At 43.9% G+C, this 17,603-nt stretch overlaps 1 protein-coding gene across 2 annotated transcripts in view; it reads left to right on the top strand.

Moving 5' to 3' along the window:
* EXOC3L4 (exocyst complex component 3 like 4) overlaps nt 1-17,387 on the top strand; it is a 41,561-nt gene extending 24,174 nt beyond the window's left edge. Inside the window, exons 9-13 of one of the 2 annotated variants that reach the window (XM_053367536.1) lie at nt 80-194; nt 5,709-5,843; nt 6,935-7,087; nt 8,359-8,480; nt 16,395-17,387. In XM_053367536.1, the coding sequence (XP_053223511.1) occupies nt 80-194; nt 5,709-5,843; nt 6,935-7,087; nt 8,359-8,480; nt 16,395-16,413 (544 nt within the window). In that variant the 3' untranslated portion in view covers nt 16,414-17,387. Of the gene's footprint in view, nt 1-79; nt 195-5,708; nt 5,844-6,934; nt 7,088-8,358; nt 8,481-13,000; nt 14,913-16,394 lie in introns of those variants that run through there. The other variant, XM_053367451.1, reaches the window with a different exon arrangement.
* The last annotated feature ends 216 nt before the right edge of the window (nt 17,388-17,603 follow it).

Raw genomic sequence — 17,603 nt, 5'->3', positions numbered from 1 at the left:
AGATAAAGGATTCCAATGGAGTATTGGCTTTGTAAATTACACCTTAATGAACACTGACTTGTCGGCCTTTTCACTACAGGATGAACTTGCAAGCGACTTTTCACATCAACTGCGAAGAACTGGAGAAGACCCTAGCTGGTCTGATGCTGAGATACAGAAAATGCTTTTTAAATAAATTAAAGCTGGAAACACAGGTAAGAGGAGTATTTGCAATTCAAGAAGGCTGTGCTAGAACCCAGCTGCTGAGATTCCAAGCCGCAGCAGGTCTTGTTGATTTCCTCCGTGAGATGCCATCACTGAGCCAGGGTGTGTACATAGGCAGACTGGCACACCATGCATTCAAAGCACACCCACCACACATTTAAAAAGCATGGCTTCCCCCAGGGAACCCTGGGAACTGCAGTACATTAAGGGTTCTATGAATCATGGCTCTGTGGCGAGGAGACCACTGCTCCCAGGATTCTGAAATGAGAAAAGGGACTTACCGTAATTGAATTGCTGTTATGAACTGATGAAATTTTATTTTATTGTGAATCAGGCCTCTTTGAATCAGGTCAGGCCTCTTCGAAAAATGGATGGGGAGTAAATCTTCCGAGCAGTTTAACTGACAGCCTTGCACGTGTCCTTGGAACAACCCAAACCACATCTTCTTTCATGTGGGAGGAACGGCAACAATTCTAAGAACTCGGATAACTTAATGTCTCACCATCGCTGGTTTCACTTTCGAGCAAAACCAAGGTTGCAAACAACAGCGATGTTTTTTGCAACTGTAAAGCCCCTTGCAAGGCAGAATTATTGTTGAGGGCAGACATCATCCTCACTTGCAAGCTGCTCTTGTTGTCTGCACAGGGGTTGGTGTGTCAGCATAGCTAACAGTCAGTGGCAGTGGCAGACAATAAGTACCACTGGTCAGTGGCCGATCACCTGCTTTCATAGAATCACAGAACTGTGGAGTTGGAAGGGAGCCCAGGGGTCATCTAGTCCAACCCCCGGCAATGCAGGAATCTCAGCTATAGCATCCATGACAGATGGCCATCCAACTTCTGCTTAAAAACCTCTAAGGAAGGAGAGTCCAGCACCTTCCGAGGGAGACTGTTCCACTGTTGAACATCACTTACTGTCAGAAAGTTCTTCCTGATGTTTAGTCGGAATCTCCTTTCTTGTAACTTGAAGCCATTGGTTCGAGTCCTACCCTCCAGAATAGGAGAAAACAAGCTCTCTCCATCTTCCTTGTGATAGCCCTTTGGATATTTGAAGATGGCCATCCTATCTCCTCTCAGTCTCCTCTTTCCATTCAAAACGTCCAAAGTCGAATCCTCGTTATCTCCAGGCAAGGATGAGAATATTGCCTGTTTGCAACAGTGGAGTGAGTTGTTGTTGTTGTTGTTTAGTTGTTTAGTCGTGTTCGACTCTTTGTGACCCCATGGACCAGAGCACGCCAGGCACTCCTGTCTTCCACTGCCTCCCGCAGTTTGGTCAAACTCATGCTGGTAGCTTCGAGAACACTGTCCAACCATCTCGTCCTCTGTCGTCCCCTTCTCCTTGTGCCCTCCATCTTTCCCAACATCAGGGTCTTTTCCAGGGAGTCTTCTCTTCTCATGAGGTGGCCAAAGTATTGGAGCCTCAGCTCCAGGATCTGTCCTTCCAGTGAGCACTCGGGGCTGATTTCCTTGAGAATGGAGAGGTTTGATCTTCTTGCAGTCCATGGGACTCTCAAGAGTCTCCTCCAGCACTACCCTAATTCCAGTGAGTTAGTGTAGACAATATTTAGTCTGGCTTGCTGTAAGGCAGCTCCCTATGTCCTATGGACATTCCCCCAGTCCCTCAGCCACCTCAGGCAAGGTGGGGAATGTGCATGAGTTCTAAATGTAGCTCTGGCAGGGTGGAGGGGTCTCTTAACAACTCCCAGCACCCTTAAGAAACTCCATTTCCCAGGATTCTTTGGGTGAAGCCCTGACTGTTGAGATTTGTGGATGTAAACAGAGCCCTACTGCTGCAGCGATTTTTCACATTTCCAGGACAGAGGCTTTAAACATACAGTGGTACCTCAGGTTAAGTACTTAATTCGTTCCGGAGGTCCGTTTTTAACCTGAAACTGTTCTTAACCTGAAGCACCACTTTAGCTAATGGGGCCTCCTGCTGCCGCTGCGCCGCCGGAGCGCGATTTCTGTTCTCATCCTGAAGCAAAGTTCTTAACCTGAAGCACTATTTCTGCATTAGTGGAGTGTGTAACCTGAAGCGTATGTAACCCGAGGTACCACTGTATACTGCGGACGTTACCATAGCATCAGAGACCGACAACGTTGCAGGAGGATTTTGCCCTGAGATGTTGTGATTACTTTCCTGGCGAATGTGGATCCAAAAAAATACAATAATTCAAGGCATGCTTTTTCTACCCCAGAGCATTTCTAAAACATGGACCAGATGATGCTCGGTCATTCCGTATGCATCAGCACCTCCTTGTCTTCGCAACAGAAATAGACTTGTGCTACTTTTTTTAAAAGCAGAGGCTCCTGGGCGAAGCACCAAGAAAAGCTGTTCAAAGTGATTTAGCACAGCTCGTTGACCCGCTCCTCTATCCCACTTTACTTTCCCTCTGATTTACATTTTAATTGGTTCCTGCCTCTTTAATACAGTTGCCAGCTGGTGGAAAAGGCTTATATTTATCTAGGGGAATACAGTTTAGGGATCTGAAGAAGCCCAGAACTCGTGGAGGCATTCCAACTGCCCATAATCCCTTAATTAGGTGGAGCATCTACGGTAAATGCACACAGGCCACCCTTGACAATTACCAAAGCGATCTGCAGTGCTTCCTGTTTTGAGCCTTCCTCCTCCCAAATGCCTGAACTGCCTCTAAGATCTTGCATCACACCCTGGATTTGAAGCACTGCGTTGACACTCAGCCAAGGCACAGGGAGGGACCTAACTACATATAGGATGTAGCCTACCTTGATTTCAGCAAGGCATTTGACAAGGTGCCCCATGATATTCTTGTAAAGAAGCTGGTAAAATGCGGTCTTGACTATGCTACCACTCAGTGGATTTGTAACTGGCTGACTGACCGAACCCAAAGGGTGCTCATCAATGGTTCCTCTTCATCCTGGAGAAGAGTGACTAGTGGGGTGCCACAGGGTTCTGTCTTGGGCCCGGTCTTATTCAACATCTTTATCAATGACTTGGATGATGGACTCAAGGGCATCCTGATCAAATTTGCAGATGACACCAAACTGGGAGGGGTGGCTAACACCCCAGAGGACAGGATCACACTTCAAAACGACCTTGACAGATTAGAGAACTGGGCCAAAACAAACAAGATGAATTTTAACAGGGAGAAATGTAAAGTATTGCACTTGGGCAAAAAAAAATGAGAGGCACAAATACAAGACGGGTGACACCTGGCTTGAGAGCAGTACATGTAAAAAGGATCTAGGAGTCTTGGTTGACCACAAACTTGACATGAGCCAACAGTGTGACGCGGCAGCTAAAAAAGCCAATGCAATTCTGGGCTGCATCAATAGGAGTATAGCATCTAGATCAAGGGAAGTAATAGTGCCACTGTATTCTGCTCTGGTCAGACCTCACCTGGAGTACTGTGTCCAGTTCTGGGCACCACAGTTCAAGAAGGACACTGACAAACTGGAACGTGTCCAGAGGAGGGCAACCAAAATGGTCAAAGGCCTGGAAACGATGCCTTATGAGGAACGGCTAAGGGAGCTGGGCATGTTTAGCCTGGAGAAGAGGAGGTTAAGGGGTGATATGATAGCCATGTTCAAATATATAAAAGGATGTCACTTAGAGGAGGGAGAAAGATTGTTTTCTGCTGCTCCAGAGAAGCGGACACGGAGCAATGGATCCAAACTACAAGAAAGAAGATTCCACCTAAACATTAGGAAGAACTTCCTGACAGTAAGAGCTGTTTGACAGTGGAATTTGCTGCCAAGGAGTGTGGTGGAGTCTCCTTCTTTGGAGGTCTTTAAGCAGAGGCTTGACAACCATATGTCAGGAGTGCTCTGATTGTGTTTCCTGCTTGGCAGGGGGTTGGACTCGATGGCCCTTGTGGTCTCTTCCAACTCTATGATTCTATGATTCTATGATATGGCCCACACAGGGGTTTATTGGAAACCCCTTGGGGGGATAACCTTGCAGAGGAGAAAGGGAGCGAGGAGGAAAGTGCTTAACCCTTCCCCCACCGCATCTCCACTTGAAACTGTCCTCCCCGCTGCACAGTTTCAAACAAGAGAATTCTGAGGGCAAAGATGGGAAAGGGTGAAGCACCCCTCGCCAGCTCCCATCAGCACCAGCCAGCATGACCAATGGTCAGAGTATGGGATGATGGGAATTGAATAGCTTGTGGAAGGTCACTGGTTCCCCACCCCTGCAATAGACAGTTGCAAGAACCTGTCCCCCAAATGATCTTCCCACATTTCTTGGGCATCCTGAGCTTTTATAGTGTGTGAACATGGTCCTCAGTATCGTATGTTAAAGTCTCTATGCCCAGACGTCCATTGTGAGGGGCTATATTTATTTCCCAAACTTTGCATGCATAGTTCCTGGCAAAGTTTAAAATGTTTCCCAGTAGATTCCAGTAGTTTTGTTTTCATGCCCACCTAGGAAAGAAGTGTTAGCAGATAGATCAATGGTGTTTTAACCAGGTTATTCTTAAATGCACTTGCATATCAGCAAAACATCGACACAGAAACAGGAGGGCTTGTCTGAAATATTCATGGAATCATGTGCCAAGTACTTAAAGCTGGTTTAAAAGCTATGGGAAAAGACCAAAGGACCATGATCAAGATTTTGAAGAATGAGAACCCAAGGAGCCACAGAACAACCTTAGGCTCCAATCCTTTAAGGCCAGCTGTAAGGAACCAGAGGTGCTTTTAGGGTGGCATGATCGGTGTGGCCATCTTAGGCACCATGCTGCAGGGGGCACCAGAGCAATGAAGTAGAACAGAGCCCGAGAGGCGGGGGCGCTGGATTTTAGCATTGCGCAGGGCACCACTGAAATTTGAGAGCCTGGTGTCTGCCACTGGAGGAATTTGGCCATACCAAATGGCGCTGATGGAAGTTGATGTCCAAGGACAACTGGAGGGCTGTAGGTTCCCCACCTATGCAAGCAGCCAAGTTACAGGGAACTAGGCAGAGGGCCTTCTCTGCGGTGGCACCCGCCCTGTGGAACGCCTTCTCACCAGATGTCAAAGAGAACAACAACTACCAGACTTTTAGAAGACATCTGAAGGCAGCCCTCTTTAGGGAAGTTTTTAATGTTTGATGCATTACTGTATTTTAATATTTTGTTGGAAGCTGCCCAGAGTGGCTGGGGAAGCCCAGCCAGTTGGGCGGGGTATAAATAATAAACTAATAATAATAATAATAATAATAATAATAATAATAATAATAATAATTCTGGCTCAGGCAGGTCGAGAATTGCCATATTCATTTCGTGTTTCTCAAACTGCACTCCCCTCGTGGCAAATGGCAAAATGCTTTTGAAATGAAGGAGGCTTTCCCATGCAGTTTGTGAGGGGACCTGAGATGAGAGGCATATGCGCCACTCAAAGGGGTGGGGGATGTCCCAAAACTCTTCTGAGTACACCCCAAACCCCTGGGTAGGCTCTGGGCCATAAGGACTTGAGTAGGCCACACCTTAGAATCAAAAGAGATGCCTTAGTAATACCCATGACTGACGTGTGTGTGTGTTTTACCAGCCAATGTTCAAGAAAATTCTAAGCCAGGCCTGGGTCGTAAGTGGCGGAACTTTCGATTCGTTCATCATAAAAATATTGTCCATCATTGAGGAGTCTTCGGAACATCTAAAGCATCTGCAGGAACCCATCTGCAAGGTAATAGTAAGAGTAATAGTAATAATTAATAATTCAGTAATGATTTTTTTTAAAAAAAAGTTTGTTTGTTTATTAAATTTATATTCATCACAGTTAACAGAATAAAATGCAAGATAAAAACACAAGTAAGTAATTAAAACAAAAACATTCCTAACCTGTCTTTCACACAATGTACACATGGCATAGCGTATATAGAGATGTTTTGAACTATTGTCAGCCCTCATCCTGGCTGGGCCTCGTGGATGTTGTAGTCCCAGGGTGAACATCCTGCGCCCCTCCAGATGTTTCCGGACTACAACTCCCATCAGCCCCAGTCAGCATAGCCAGTGGTCAGGGATGATGGGAGTTGTAGTCCAATGCATTTGGAGGGGCATCCAGTTAGATTTCATTTATAGAGACCCTGAGGACTGGGCTGAAGCCTTACAAAATCTATTTCTTATGTCCATAGGATAACAACAGATTTCAAAAATGTAATAAGCAACAAATATATATACCCATATATACCCAAATTTATAACGACCCAACTTATTTTAGTGATAGTAAGTTGTTTTTAACTGTTTTTAACATTAGGTTTAATTGTTGCAAACCTAGGACCTGAGGGTGGAGAGAGAGTAGATGATGATGATGATGTTTCTCTTTTTCTTTCTCTCTCTCTTATTTACCTCTCACCATGTTTACTGCACATCTAATTATGTACTTTTTGACCTTTCAATAAAGATGTTAAGGAAAATTATTATTATTATTATTATTATTATTATTATTATTATTATTATTATTATTTTGCAATTTTAGTATTGTTGTGTATTATTTTTGTTTTGCTTTGGTTGTAAATTGATTAGGGACATTATTAGTGGGATGCAACAGGCAGAATTAATAAGCCTAAAGGTAACCATTGCAATACTTTGCAGTGACACGAATAGAACTTGATCTTACAGGTGGCTGTGCACTGAAAAACTCACCCAACGGGTTTCTTTTGGGTTCTCTGAATCTTTCCCAGTCCTTGTGGATTGGCATGGCAATAAGCCCCTGGCTGTGCTCTTGTGCTTTGGCCAACCCACTGTTGTTATTTTTATCATTCTTGTTGTACGCAGGATTTTCTCAACGAGGTTCACAAGGATGTGGTCAAAGAGTACATTACGCGAACTCTCAAGCCAAGAGGCAGAATGAGGAAAACGAAACGAGACGAGGTCAGCAAAATAATGTCTCAGGATGCCACAGCTATTAACAACACAATGCAGCATCTGGTAAGGAATTTCTGCCAGTTGTATCTACCGTATTTTTTGCTCTGTAAGACTCATCTTTTCCCTCCTAAAAAGTAAGGGGAAATGTGTGTGCATCTTATGGAGCAAATGCGGGCTGCACAGCTATCCCAGAAGCCAGAACAGCAGGAGGGATTGCTGCTTTCACTGCGCAGCAATCCCTCTTGCTGTTCTGGCTTCTGAGATTCAGAATATTTTTTTTCTTGTTTTCCTCCTCCAAAAACTAGGTGCGTCTTGTGGTCTGGTGCATCTTATAGAGTGAGAAATACAGTACATCGTAGCAGTGGATTGATGTGAAAGTACCTGAGGTTATTTAAATGCAAGTGAGCCAACGAAACCTCAAGATCTGTAACCTTTAAAGTTGTTTCTTTCCTAAAATGTGTTAAGAAGATTCATTTTAAGAGTAGTAGGGTTAAAGGTAGAACATTAGAAGCTGTCTTAAGTGGAGTTCCATCAGCACTGACTACATCAGCCTTTTCCAACCAGGTGTTTAGGAATACAAGACTGTTGGGATTTACAGCCCAAAACATCTGGAATTGTTCGGAACCACAATATTAGAAGCTCTTGCAGATCAAGAAAAGTACCATCAAGACCAGGCATAGGCAAACTCTGGCCCTCCAAATGTATCAGACTATAATCCCCATCATCCATAGCTAACAGGACCAGTGGTCGGGGGTGATGGAAATTGTAGTCCCAAACATCTGGAGGGCCAGAGTTTGCCTATGCCTGATCAAGGCCAAGAGGATGTCCGTGTGGTAAGAGTCAAAAAAAGGTTATTAGAGGTGAGACATCTTCCTTTAGAACAGGATATCCTAAACTTGGGTCTCCAGCTGTTTTTGGACTACAATTCCCAACACCCCTGACCACTGGTCCTGCTAGCTAGGGATGATGGGAGTTGTAGTCCAAAAACAGGTGGAGACCAAAGTTTGGGAAACCCTCCTTTAGAAAATGTAAGTCTTGTTGAAACATGGAGAACAAAAAGGGACACAAAGTTTGGCAAAATAAATGCAAGCAGACTATAAAAGATGCTGAAAAAAACCAACTTGAGGAGTACACTGCTAAAAAGATAAAGACCAACAACAACAAAAAGTATTTAAATACATGAGTAGTAGGAGACCAGCTAGGAGTGTGATCGAACCTTTGGGTGACAAAATGTTATCAGAGATACATTGCTTTTCCGAAACCTGAATGCTTCCACCTTAACTGCAGGTCATTTGGTGGTGGGGGAATAACCAGGTATTCTAACATATTTCCAGGGTTCAACTTCTGACTGGCTTGCTCCTGCCATAGAATACATTGCTAGAATAATTGGTGAGGAAGAAAAACCCAGAATCAAGGACCACATTAACTGTTTATACCAGGATTATCCAGACATCAGGTATGCCAACCCATTCCAAATAGTTGTAACTCACAGGTTTGATTATTACGATCTCTCTCGTTCTCTAGGTGGAGGTGTTCTGTGCTGCTTCTGGGTGCAAAGCAGAGTGCAAAGTGACTCCTAGGGAGCGATCATATGTATGTCATATCTCCCCACCCCACTGCCATATTAGTAGCTGCATCCGGGGTGGGGGCACTCCCGCTTTTTCAGTTTTATTGCAGTTAGGGATGGGCGAACCTGCCAGTTTTGGGTTCTCTCGAATTGGAACGATGAGAAACTGCGAGAGACCTTAACTGGCAGACTCGCCCATCCTTGGGCCTTATAGATGCTCCCCCATTCCCCTCTTTGTGGGGGCACATTGCTGCTTTGATTCATTGGTTTGTTTTCAGATATATTTTACGCAGAGTAAAGGTAAAGAGACCCCTGACCATTAGGTCCAGTCGTGGCCGACTCTGGGGTTGCGGCGCTCATCTCGCTTTATTGGCCGAGGGAGCCAGCGTACAGCTTCTGGCCAGCATGACTAAGCCGCTTCTGGCGAACCAGAGCAGCGCACGGAAACGTCGTTTACCTTCCTGCCGGAGTGGTACCAATTTATCTACTTGCACTTTGACGTCCTTTCGAACTGTTAGGTTGGTAGGAGCAGGGACCGAGCAACGGGAGCTCACCCCGTCACGGGGATTCGAACAGCCGACCTTCTGATCGGCAAGTCCTAGGCTTTGTGGTTTAACCCACAGCGCCACCTGCGTCCCTTCCTTTACTCAGAGTAGACCCTCTGAAATTAAAGACCATTGCCAACTTAGGTCCATCAATTTCAGCAGCTTTTATGCTGAGTGTAAATAAATAAATAAATTTTTGTTTATACCCCGCCCTCCCCAGCCAGGGCCGCGCTCAGGGCGGCTAACACCAAATATGAATTACAATAAAACGTAATAGAGAAAAACAACAACAACAACAAACAAACAAACAGTTAATTAAAATACGGCTTAAAATGCAGCCTTGTTTTAGTAGTAGCCCATAAATCAAGACCATAAAGGGAGGAAACACCAGATATTCACCCGAGCCAGCTATCCATGCTGGTCCTACATGGGCCAGCAAAAAAGCCAAGAGAAAATTTATATACTAAATCCCATATAAGAGGTCAGAGTGAGTCTAAGCCGAAGGCCAGAAGGAACAGCTCCGTCTTGCAGGCCCTGCGGAAAGATGTCAAATCCTGCAGGGCCCTAGTCTCTTGTGACAGAGCTTTCCACCATGTTGGGGCCAGTGCTGAAAAGGCCCTGGCCCTAGTTGAAACCAAAGTGTTGTTATTTATGGACCTTAAGGTCCTCTGCAGGGCATACCAGGAGAGGCGGTCCCGTAGGTACGAGGGTCCTAGGCCGCATAGGGCTTTAAAGGTCAAAACCAGTAACCCATTCTATTCTGTTGCTTTCTTTCATTTCCCCCTGAATTTTGCTTTAAATTTATCAGGTGCAGTTGGGGGCCCCTTCAGTGCATTCTGTACAGGGTGAGCCCATCTTATCCCTTCTATAACACCATGTGAGTATTTTTTGGGAGAGGAGGCAGAGCAAGATGATCAGAGTTGGCCAAACATATTGGTGCATGAGACAATTAAATGGTTGGCCCCATCCCAAAAAACCCCACACTTAAAGTCATGGGGTAACTGTGCCCCTGAAGGACCAGGTGCGCAGCCTGGGAGTCATTTTGGACTCACAGCTGTCCATGGAGGCACAGGACAAATCTGTGTCCAGGGCAGCTGTTTACCAGCTCCATCTGGTACGTAGGCTGAGACCCTATCTGCCTGCGGACTGTCTCGCCAGAGTGGTGCATGCTCTGGTTATCTCCCACTTGGACTACTGCAATGCGCTCTACGTGGGGCTACCTTTGAAGGTGACCCGGAAACTACAACTAATCCAGAATGCGGCAGCTAGACTGGTGACTGGGAGCGGTCGCCGAGACCATATAACACCGGTCTTGAAAGACCTACATAGGCTCCCAGTACGTTTCCAAGAACAATTCAAAGTGCTGGTGTTGACCTTTAAAGCCCTACACGGCCTCGGTCCAGTATACCTGAAGGAGCGTCTCCACCCCCATCATTCTGCCCGGACGCTGAGGTCCAGCACCGAGGGCCTTCTGGCGGTTCCCTCATTGCGAGAAGCAAAGCTACAGGGAACCAGGCAGAGGGCCTTCTCGGTAGTGGCGCCCGCCCTGTGGAACGCCCTTCCAGCAGATGTCAAAGCGATAAACAACTACCTGACATTCAGAAGACATCTTAAGGCAGCGCAGCCCTGTTCAGGGAAGTTTTTAACGAGTGATATTTTACTGTATTTTTGGTTTCTATGGAAGCCGCCCAGAGTGGCTGGGGAGTCCCAGCCAGATGGGCGGGGTATAAATAATAAATTATATTATTATTATTATTATTATTATTATTATTATTATTATTATTATTATAATATTGTACCCACAACTGGCCAAGTTGTGTTTGCGCTTAAGGCAAAACTCCCCCAACTACCTCTCCACCTTTCTGGCAGCAAAAACCCAACAATAAGAAATTAAAATTACTAACTATTTGCTGCCCTTTCATGACAGCTATCATCATCTTCCCCTAGGCAGTCACCCCACTTTGCCTAATGTTAGGGCCGGCTCCATAGAAGATGGAAGAGCAGGGAAGAGGCTGCACCAAGTCATTGCCAGCCAGCTTTGCTTGTTTACAGGGAGGGATATAGAGAATTGGCTAGGATTCAACTAATGAATCTCATCACTGGAAGCACTGTGTAAGGACTTCTGCTTGTGCAAGAGGGTTGCCTGCATCTCCTCCCCACAAAACAAACAATCAGAAGTGTGTGGCATCGAATTCTTCCCATTTTCTCTTATTTCATGTTCCTCTTTCCTCAATCTACAGCAGAAGGAGACACTAATTTTACTTTTTTTTAAAAAAAAAGATGTTTAAATAAACATTCCTAACCAGCTTTTTTTAAACAGAAACTTAGCACAGCTGCCAACCCTGTCATAATTCTTGACACACTGGCTATTATTGCAACAACAGTGAAATAACCATTGCCACAAAAAAGCGCAAACAACTATTTGCCAGAGAAGACGTGCCTCCTTTCTGTATGCCCTGGGAAGTTCCAGGGCTGTTCCTCTTTACAGGGTCTGCTTCCTCATGATAAGAAAGAATTCTGCAGACGGTGGGGTAGGGGGAAAACTCAGTTAAGTTTGAAGCAGAACGCATATGAGAACCAAATACGATTTGCGAACCAAAGCATAGCCTTCCTTCAAAAATCGGCATTTCTCTTAAATATGCAGTGCTGTTCTCCAGCCAAGTAACACATTGCAATAATGTGTAAACGAGTGTAAAGTATGCATAAAAATGCATAATATACAAAAATGAGTTACCGTATTTTTCCGTGTATAAGACTAGGTTTTCTCCCTAAAAAATAAAGTCAAAAATTAGGAGGTGTCTTATACACGGGGCCATCTCCCCCCATTTTCTTAAATCTGAGTCCCCAAAAACAGGGGGCGTCTTGAACATGAGGGTGTCTTGGTAATATTGGTGGGAAATTCGCACGAAAATGCTGGTGAATTTTCACAAGGTTCTTTTAAAAAAGACACAAAACAATCACTAGTTGTTGTTTAAGACTGGAAAATTTAAGACTGGAAAAATGAGAAACTTCAAGAACTGAAAGGAACAAAGAGACCCATCCCTACTGTAGATTTAGTGCCGTCTCCGCCAACCTGCCACCCTCCTAATGCCGGGAGCTAAAACTAACTTCAGCCCCAGTCAGCTGAAGTTGGTTCTTGTAATCCAAAATGGCCATGTTGGCTGGGAGTGGTGCGAGCTGCTATCCAAAAGAGCACCAGGTTGGTGAGGCTGGCATATGGTGTCTTCATAATATCTGTTTCTTTGCAAATATACAAGCCAAACATAATGGAAGCAATTGAATTCCTAGAACAAGCAGCACAACCACTAACTGATAATATAACATCACACAGATGTAGGTGCTTTCTAAGGTATGGCAATCCTAGGTAGGTTAGGACATTCAAAGTCACTCTCCACCTTGGCTAAATGCCCCCCCCCCCACAAGACCCTCCTATGTCAGTGGGCCAGGCGGCAATCAGCACTGGGCAGCTAGAAGCTGCCATTTTAATTTCCCACAATGCCTCCCTCCATGTAACATTTCTCCAGGTGCATTGTGGGGGTGTTAATGTGGAAACTCCCCAACTTAGCCACTTTCTACAAGAAAGGACTTTGCAGAATTCCCTCCCCTCACACCCCACCACCCCAGACATGGGGAAATGACTTTGTAATTGAAGCCCTATGGTCTTTTACCTACAATTGACTGGATTACAGTTTATTGGATGACAACAGCATTTTACAAACTCCAGGCCTCTATGATCATTTGGGTGTCAGTGTTTGCCAATGAATGATGGGAGCTGATCTTTTTACTGCCTCGTTTTGCTTTTGTTTTACATGTATATTTCCCCCATTTGTTTCTTGGAGAATTCACCTTCATTGCATTTTGCAGAAAGGAGCACATTGTCGCTGTTCTTGCTCTTCGAGGATTGAGTCGAAATAAGAGGCAAGCGATAGCTGACCACATGAAGCAGCCATCAGAAGAGTCAGGACACAGGACGCTCTTTGCTGAAATAGAAGTCCCAAGAACCACCCAGTGCTTTTTTTAAAATCTGCAGAAATGAAATGTTGAGCTATGCTTGTTTCCATGTATTTATGAACATACAAGCACTTGAACAGAGTCAGGCCATTTGTCAATCTCTCTGTGGATCTCCACATCTTGCTCCTTAATGATCCTTTTAGCAGGAGATGCCTGGGATGAGTCTCAGAAGGTTAGATACTTGCTAAAAATGGACACTACTTAAAAATCGAAAGCGTAATGCTGGTGGTCAACAAAAGTGGTCTAAAGAATCTCTCAAGGCAAATCTAAAAAAAATGCAGTAGAAACACTCACAACTAGAAAACACTGGCCTGTGAGCGCTCCAATTGGAGAACAGCCTTTACCAAAGGTGTCATGGACTTTGAAGATGCTCAAACTGAGGATGAAAGGGACAAATGTGCTAAGCGGAAAGCACATTTGGCAAACCCTCACCGTGATAAATTCCTGCCCGGAAACCTATGTCCCCACTATGGAAGGACATGTGGATCCAGAATTGGCGTCCACAGTCACAGACTCACTGTTAAGACTGTGTTCGTGGAAGACAATCTTACTCAGCTACGAGTGATCTCCAAAGAAGAAGAAGAAGAAGACTACTTCTGAGCTATAGTCTCTCTCCAATTTAATAATGAGAAGGTCTTCTCTCCTTGCCATATTTATAGATGTGTTTGCCTGTCCTCTCTCAGGTGTGGGAAACCTCTAGCCCACAAGTCAACTTCTTCCCCGCAGGGGTCCCAGTTTAGCACACCAGATCATTCCCTGCAAACCACAGATGCCTACCCTACACCTGGTGCCCTGTGTGGGGCAGGTGGCTGTGGTTTCAAAGGCACAACTGGGAGGTTAAAATGAGCTTCCTATTACTCCTTTGCTAGAGAAAAGCACATTCCCAGCGCACAACAGATAATTCTTAATTTTAGAAGGGTTTTTAGAAAAGCGGGAGTGCCTTCAAATATGCCCATCAATCATGTCAGGTGACTGAAAGATGGGTGACCTCACCCATCTCTCAGATTTGATCCCTGGAATACTCTCCCCAGGGAAGTTCACCTGGCACCTTCATTACACACCTTTCGGAGTCTGGTGAAAACTAACTTCCTATATCTATTTAAATGTGTTTGAGGGAGGCGGGGGGTTATTGGTTTGTTTTGGTCTTGTTTTTATTCTGTAGTTTGTGCTTTTATCTTGTATTTTTTTTATGCTGTGAACAGCCCTGAGATATATGGATTAAGGAAGTACAAATTTAATTAATTAATTAATTAATTAAAGGAGGAGACACGATATGGGGAACTCGACTAAAAACATAGCCCCGCTCCCAAGAAACCATGGCTGCACCCGACACGTGAATAGAATTAATATGACACTGACATTCCCCAAAAGAAAACAAAGAAGATCTGTTGGCGACCAGCTGTCACATGTCAAACACCACAACAGACCTTCTCATCACCTGATTTTCTTCCTGATACCATACTTTTCAGAAGAGGAAGTTCAGTCAGTTTTTCTGAATAGTTCAGTCAAGTGATATGAATCTTACCTCTCACCTCAGAGCGAATGTAAAGCGGGCCTAATAACATCAGCATTCAAATGTGTTTGTTTTGTTTTGTTTTTGTTTCCCACTCCTCCTTTCTTTTTTTCCTTTCCCCCCCTTTCCCCCCCTTTTTCTTCTTCCTTTTTCCTTTTTTTGTGCCTCCTTTCTTGGTCTTTCTCTTTTTGATGTGTTAAGAAGGAGATAAAGAGATAAAAGTGTAACATGAAAACTTCAGTAAGTCAAAAGTGATGTGTAATTTTTCTATTACTATTTATATATAGTTAAAATCGGTGAATTGAAATGAATTGATGTAACAATGACTGTGGTTTTCGCCTTTGTTATTGTTTAATTCTAAATAAAGTATTCTTCTTCTCTTTAAATATAATAACATCAGCATTCACATCTTTTGCCCTAGCGCAGCCCCACTGCTGAGCCTTCACCTTAGAAAACATGTCTGCCGCAAGGATCTGCCATTTTAATATTCCACAATGCCTTGGAGGGTGGTTTCTGTTTAAAATGGAAACTGCTAGGGCTGCCACTAAGTAAGTCAGAAAGGGCAGAGGGGAATCAACAAACATCACTGGTTTGGTGAGTCAGTCCCTATTTAAATACCTCATTTGTGCTTTCTGAAACAATACAAAAAATGAAACACAGCCATGCTTCAAAATTCGCACTTCTACAAATTGTGCAGTAGATTTCAGATCAGCTTTCCACAGCTTTTCCCAAGGGTTCATTTCTATATTATATCCAAGAACTTTTAGCCCATTGTATCATCACTGATTTAACCATTTCATCTTTCATCTCCCATTCTAATAACAATTTATACATTTCTGAAACCGGTTTTTCTGTTCCTTAGAGCAGAATCTTTTCAAAGTCAGAACTTCAATCTATAAAACCTTTTAATAGATCCTTTTTTAAAAAATACTCATTAATTTGATAATATTGAAACCAGTCCAATGCGAATTCTACTTTTCAAGCCAGGGGACCACAGACATAAAAAAAACAACAACCAGAATAACACATCTCAGCAGAGTGAGAAAAACAAGTTAAGGGAGTTCCTTTGGTCTTTCATAATAAATACAGAAAATTCATGCAATGCTGGAAATATATATTTATAGGGAAGTAGCAAGGCTTTCCTCACATGGGAAAGCGAAACTAGCCAAATTATTCCCCAGCACAGTGATTCAAGATAACAGGAGCCCTGTCATCTGTTATAACTGATTAACCTATGAAGAGTGAATCAAGCCACACAAGCAATTCGGGGTGGGCTGAGATGCTCTGATAGTTGCTGGAATTCAATTCCCATCATCCCTGGTCATGCTGGCTGGGGCTGACAGGAGTTCAACAATGTTTGGCAGGAACCAGGTTGAGAAAGGCTGCTCAATGAAATAACCCATTTGGTTTGAAGAGCTTCTGGTTTGACTAATCCAGGCATGGCCAAACTTGGCCCTCCAGCCATTTTGGGACTACAGTTCCCATCATCCCTGACCACTGGTCCTGTTAGCTAGGGATGATGGGAGTTGTAGTCCCAAAACAGCTGGAGGGCCAAGTTTGGCCATGCCTGGACTAATCCCTGGGAAAGCCAAATTCATGGGTTTCCCCCCGTGATGACGTGAAGCAGGGACAGGCCAGGATGAAGCACTGCCACTTATTTCACAGCAGAGGCAATGATGTCATCTCCAGGGAAGCTATGTGCCAATCTTCTGGGTGCTTTCTTTTTTTCCTCAGAGAGAAACCCGTCAAATAAACAAATGAGAGGATGAAGTAGGTGACCTGAGCATGAATGACTAAGGATTTCATTTTGGAAATATTGCCAACCAAAATGTGACAAAACAAGTGAGCAAGGAGATTGTTTTGCAGACTAGATGTTAAATAAAAGGGCTGGTGGTGACAGAGAGAGAGAAGTTTGCTTGGTATTGATGTCTGCACTGTTCAACATTTTATTTGTGTTTTACAGTTTTAAAAGGGTTGCTATGAAAAGCACCTGCGTTTCATAATTTCCCGCCACACCACTGAGCTTTTTGCAGTAATCCCACACTCTTAAAACCAGCAAACCGTAATGGATTGTAGCTATCCGAAAAAGCCATGCACAAGAGTAGACCCACTGAAACCAATGGACTTAACAAAATAAAAAATTTCCTTCCAGTAGCACCTTCAAGACCAACTAAGTTTGTTATTGGTATGAGCTTTCGTGTGCATGCACACTTCTTCAGATACCACACGAAAGCTCATACCAATAACAAACTTAGTTGGTCTCGAAGGTGCTACTGGAAGGAATTTTTTTATTTTGTTTCGACTACAGCAGACCAACACGGCTACCTACCTGTAACAATGGACTTAAGTTAGTAAGGGCCATTAATTAACTCCGAGTATGACTTAATTAAATTCATCGCAAGGCAAACAACAAACAAGCAATTGTCTTTTAGTTTTCTGGATCTGTGCAAGAACATGTTCAGATTTTTTAAACGATCTCCTTTAAAGGCCCTCTAATTTGCACTTGGGGAATAATTCTTTTGGAGCTTGATTGAGTGCACTAAGAACATACATGCAAATGGTTACTAACGGACAGTGTGTTCTCAGAGGCAAGGGGCCTTGTCCTTCTGATGGACGTAATAAAGTTAGCACAGTGATAAACGTACATTAGACTGCTACAGCAAGGAGAACAGACCCCCATCCTTGCTCATGCTCTTGAGTAAGTCCAATTTCCCCTCCATTGTTGTTAATGTTTGTTTTGGCGGTTTTGGTCACAATCTGATTAAAGAATGTCATCCTCTCCAATATTTCAAGTGTTATTTCGTAAGGAAGAATTGGGGTGGAAGAGCAATAACGTACTTTTTATCTAATAACTAAATCTCCAAAATGGAGAAGGGTATGCCCTTTTCCCCCTAACCACCGCTAATGTTGCAAACTAACCATTGCAAAACAACAGCACTTGTA

This window comes from Podarcis raffonei, chromosome 1, assembly GCF_027172205.1.
Source record: "Podarcis raffonei isolate rPodRaf1 chromosome 1, rPodRaf1.pri, whole genome shotgun sequence".
Taxonomy (NCBI): domain Eukaryota; kingdom Metazoa; phylum Chordata; class Lepidosauria; order Squamata; family Lacertidae; genus Podarcis; species Podarcis raffonei.
Note: the sequence above shows the minus strand (reverse complement) of the source record. Positions and strands in the feature narration are given on the sequence as shown.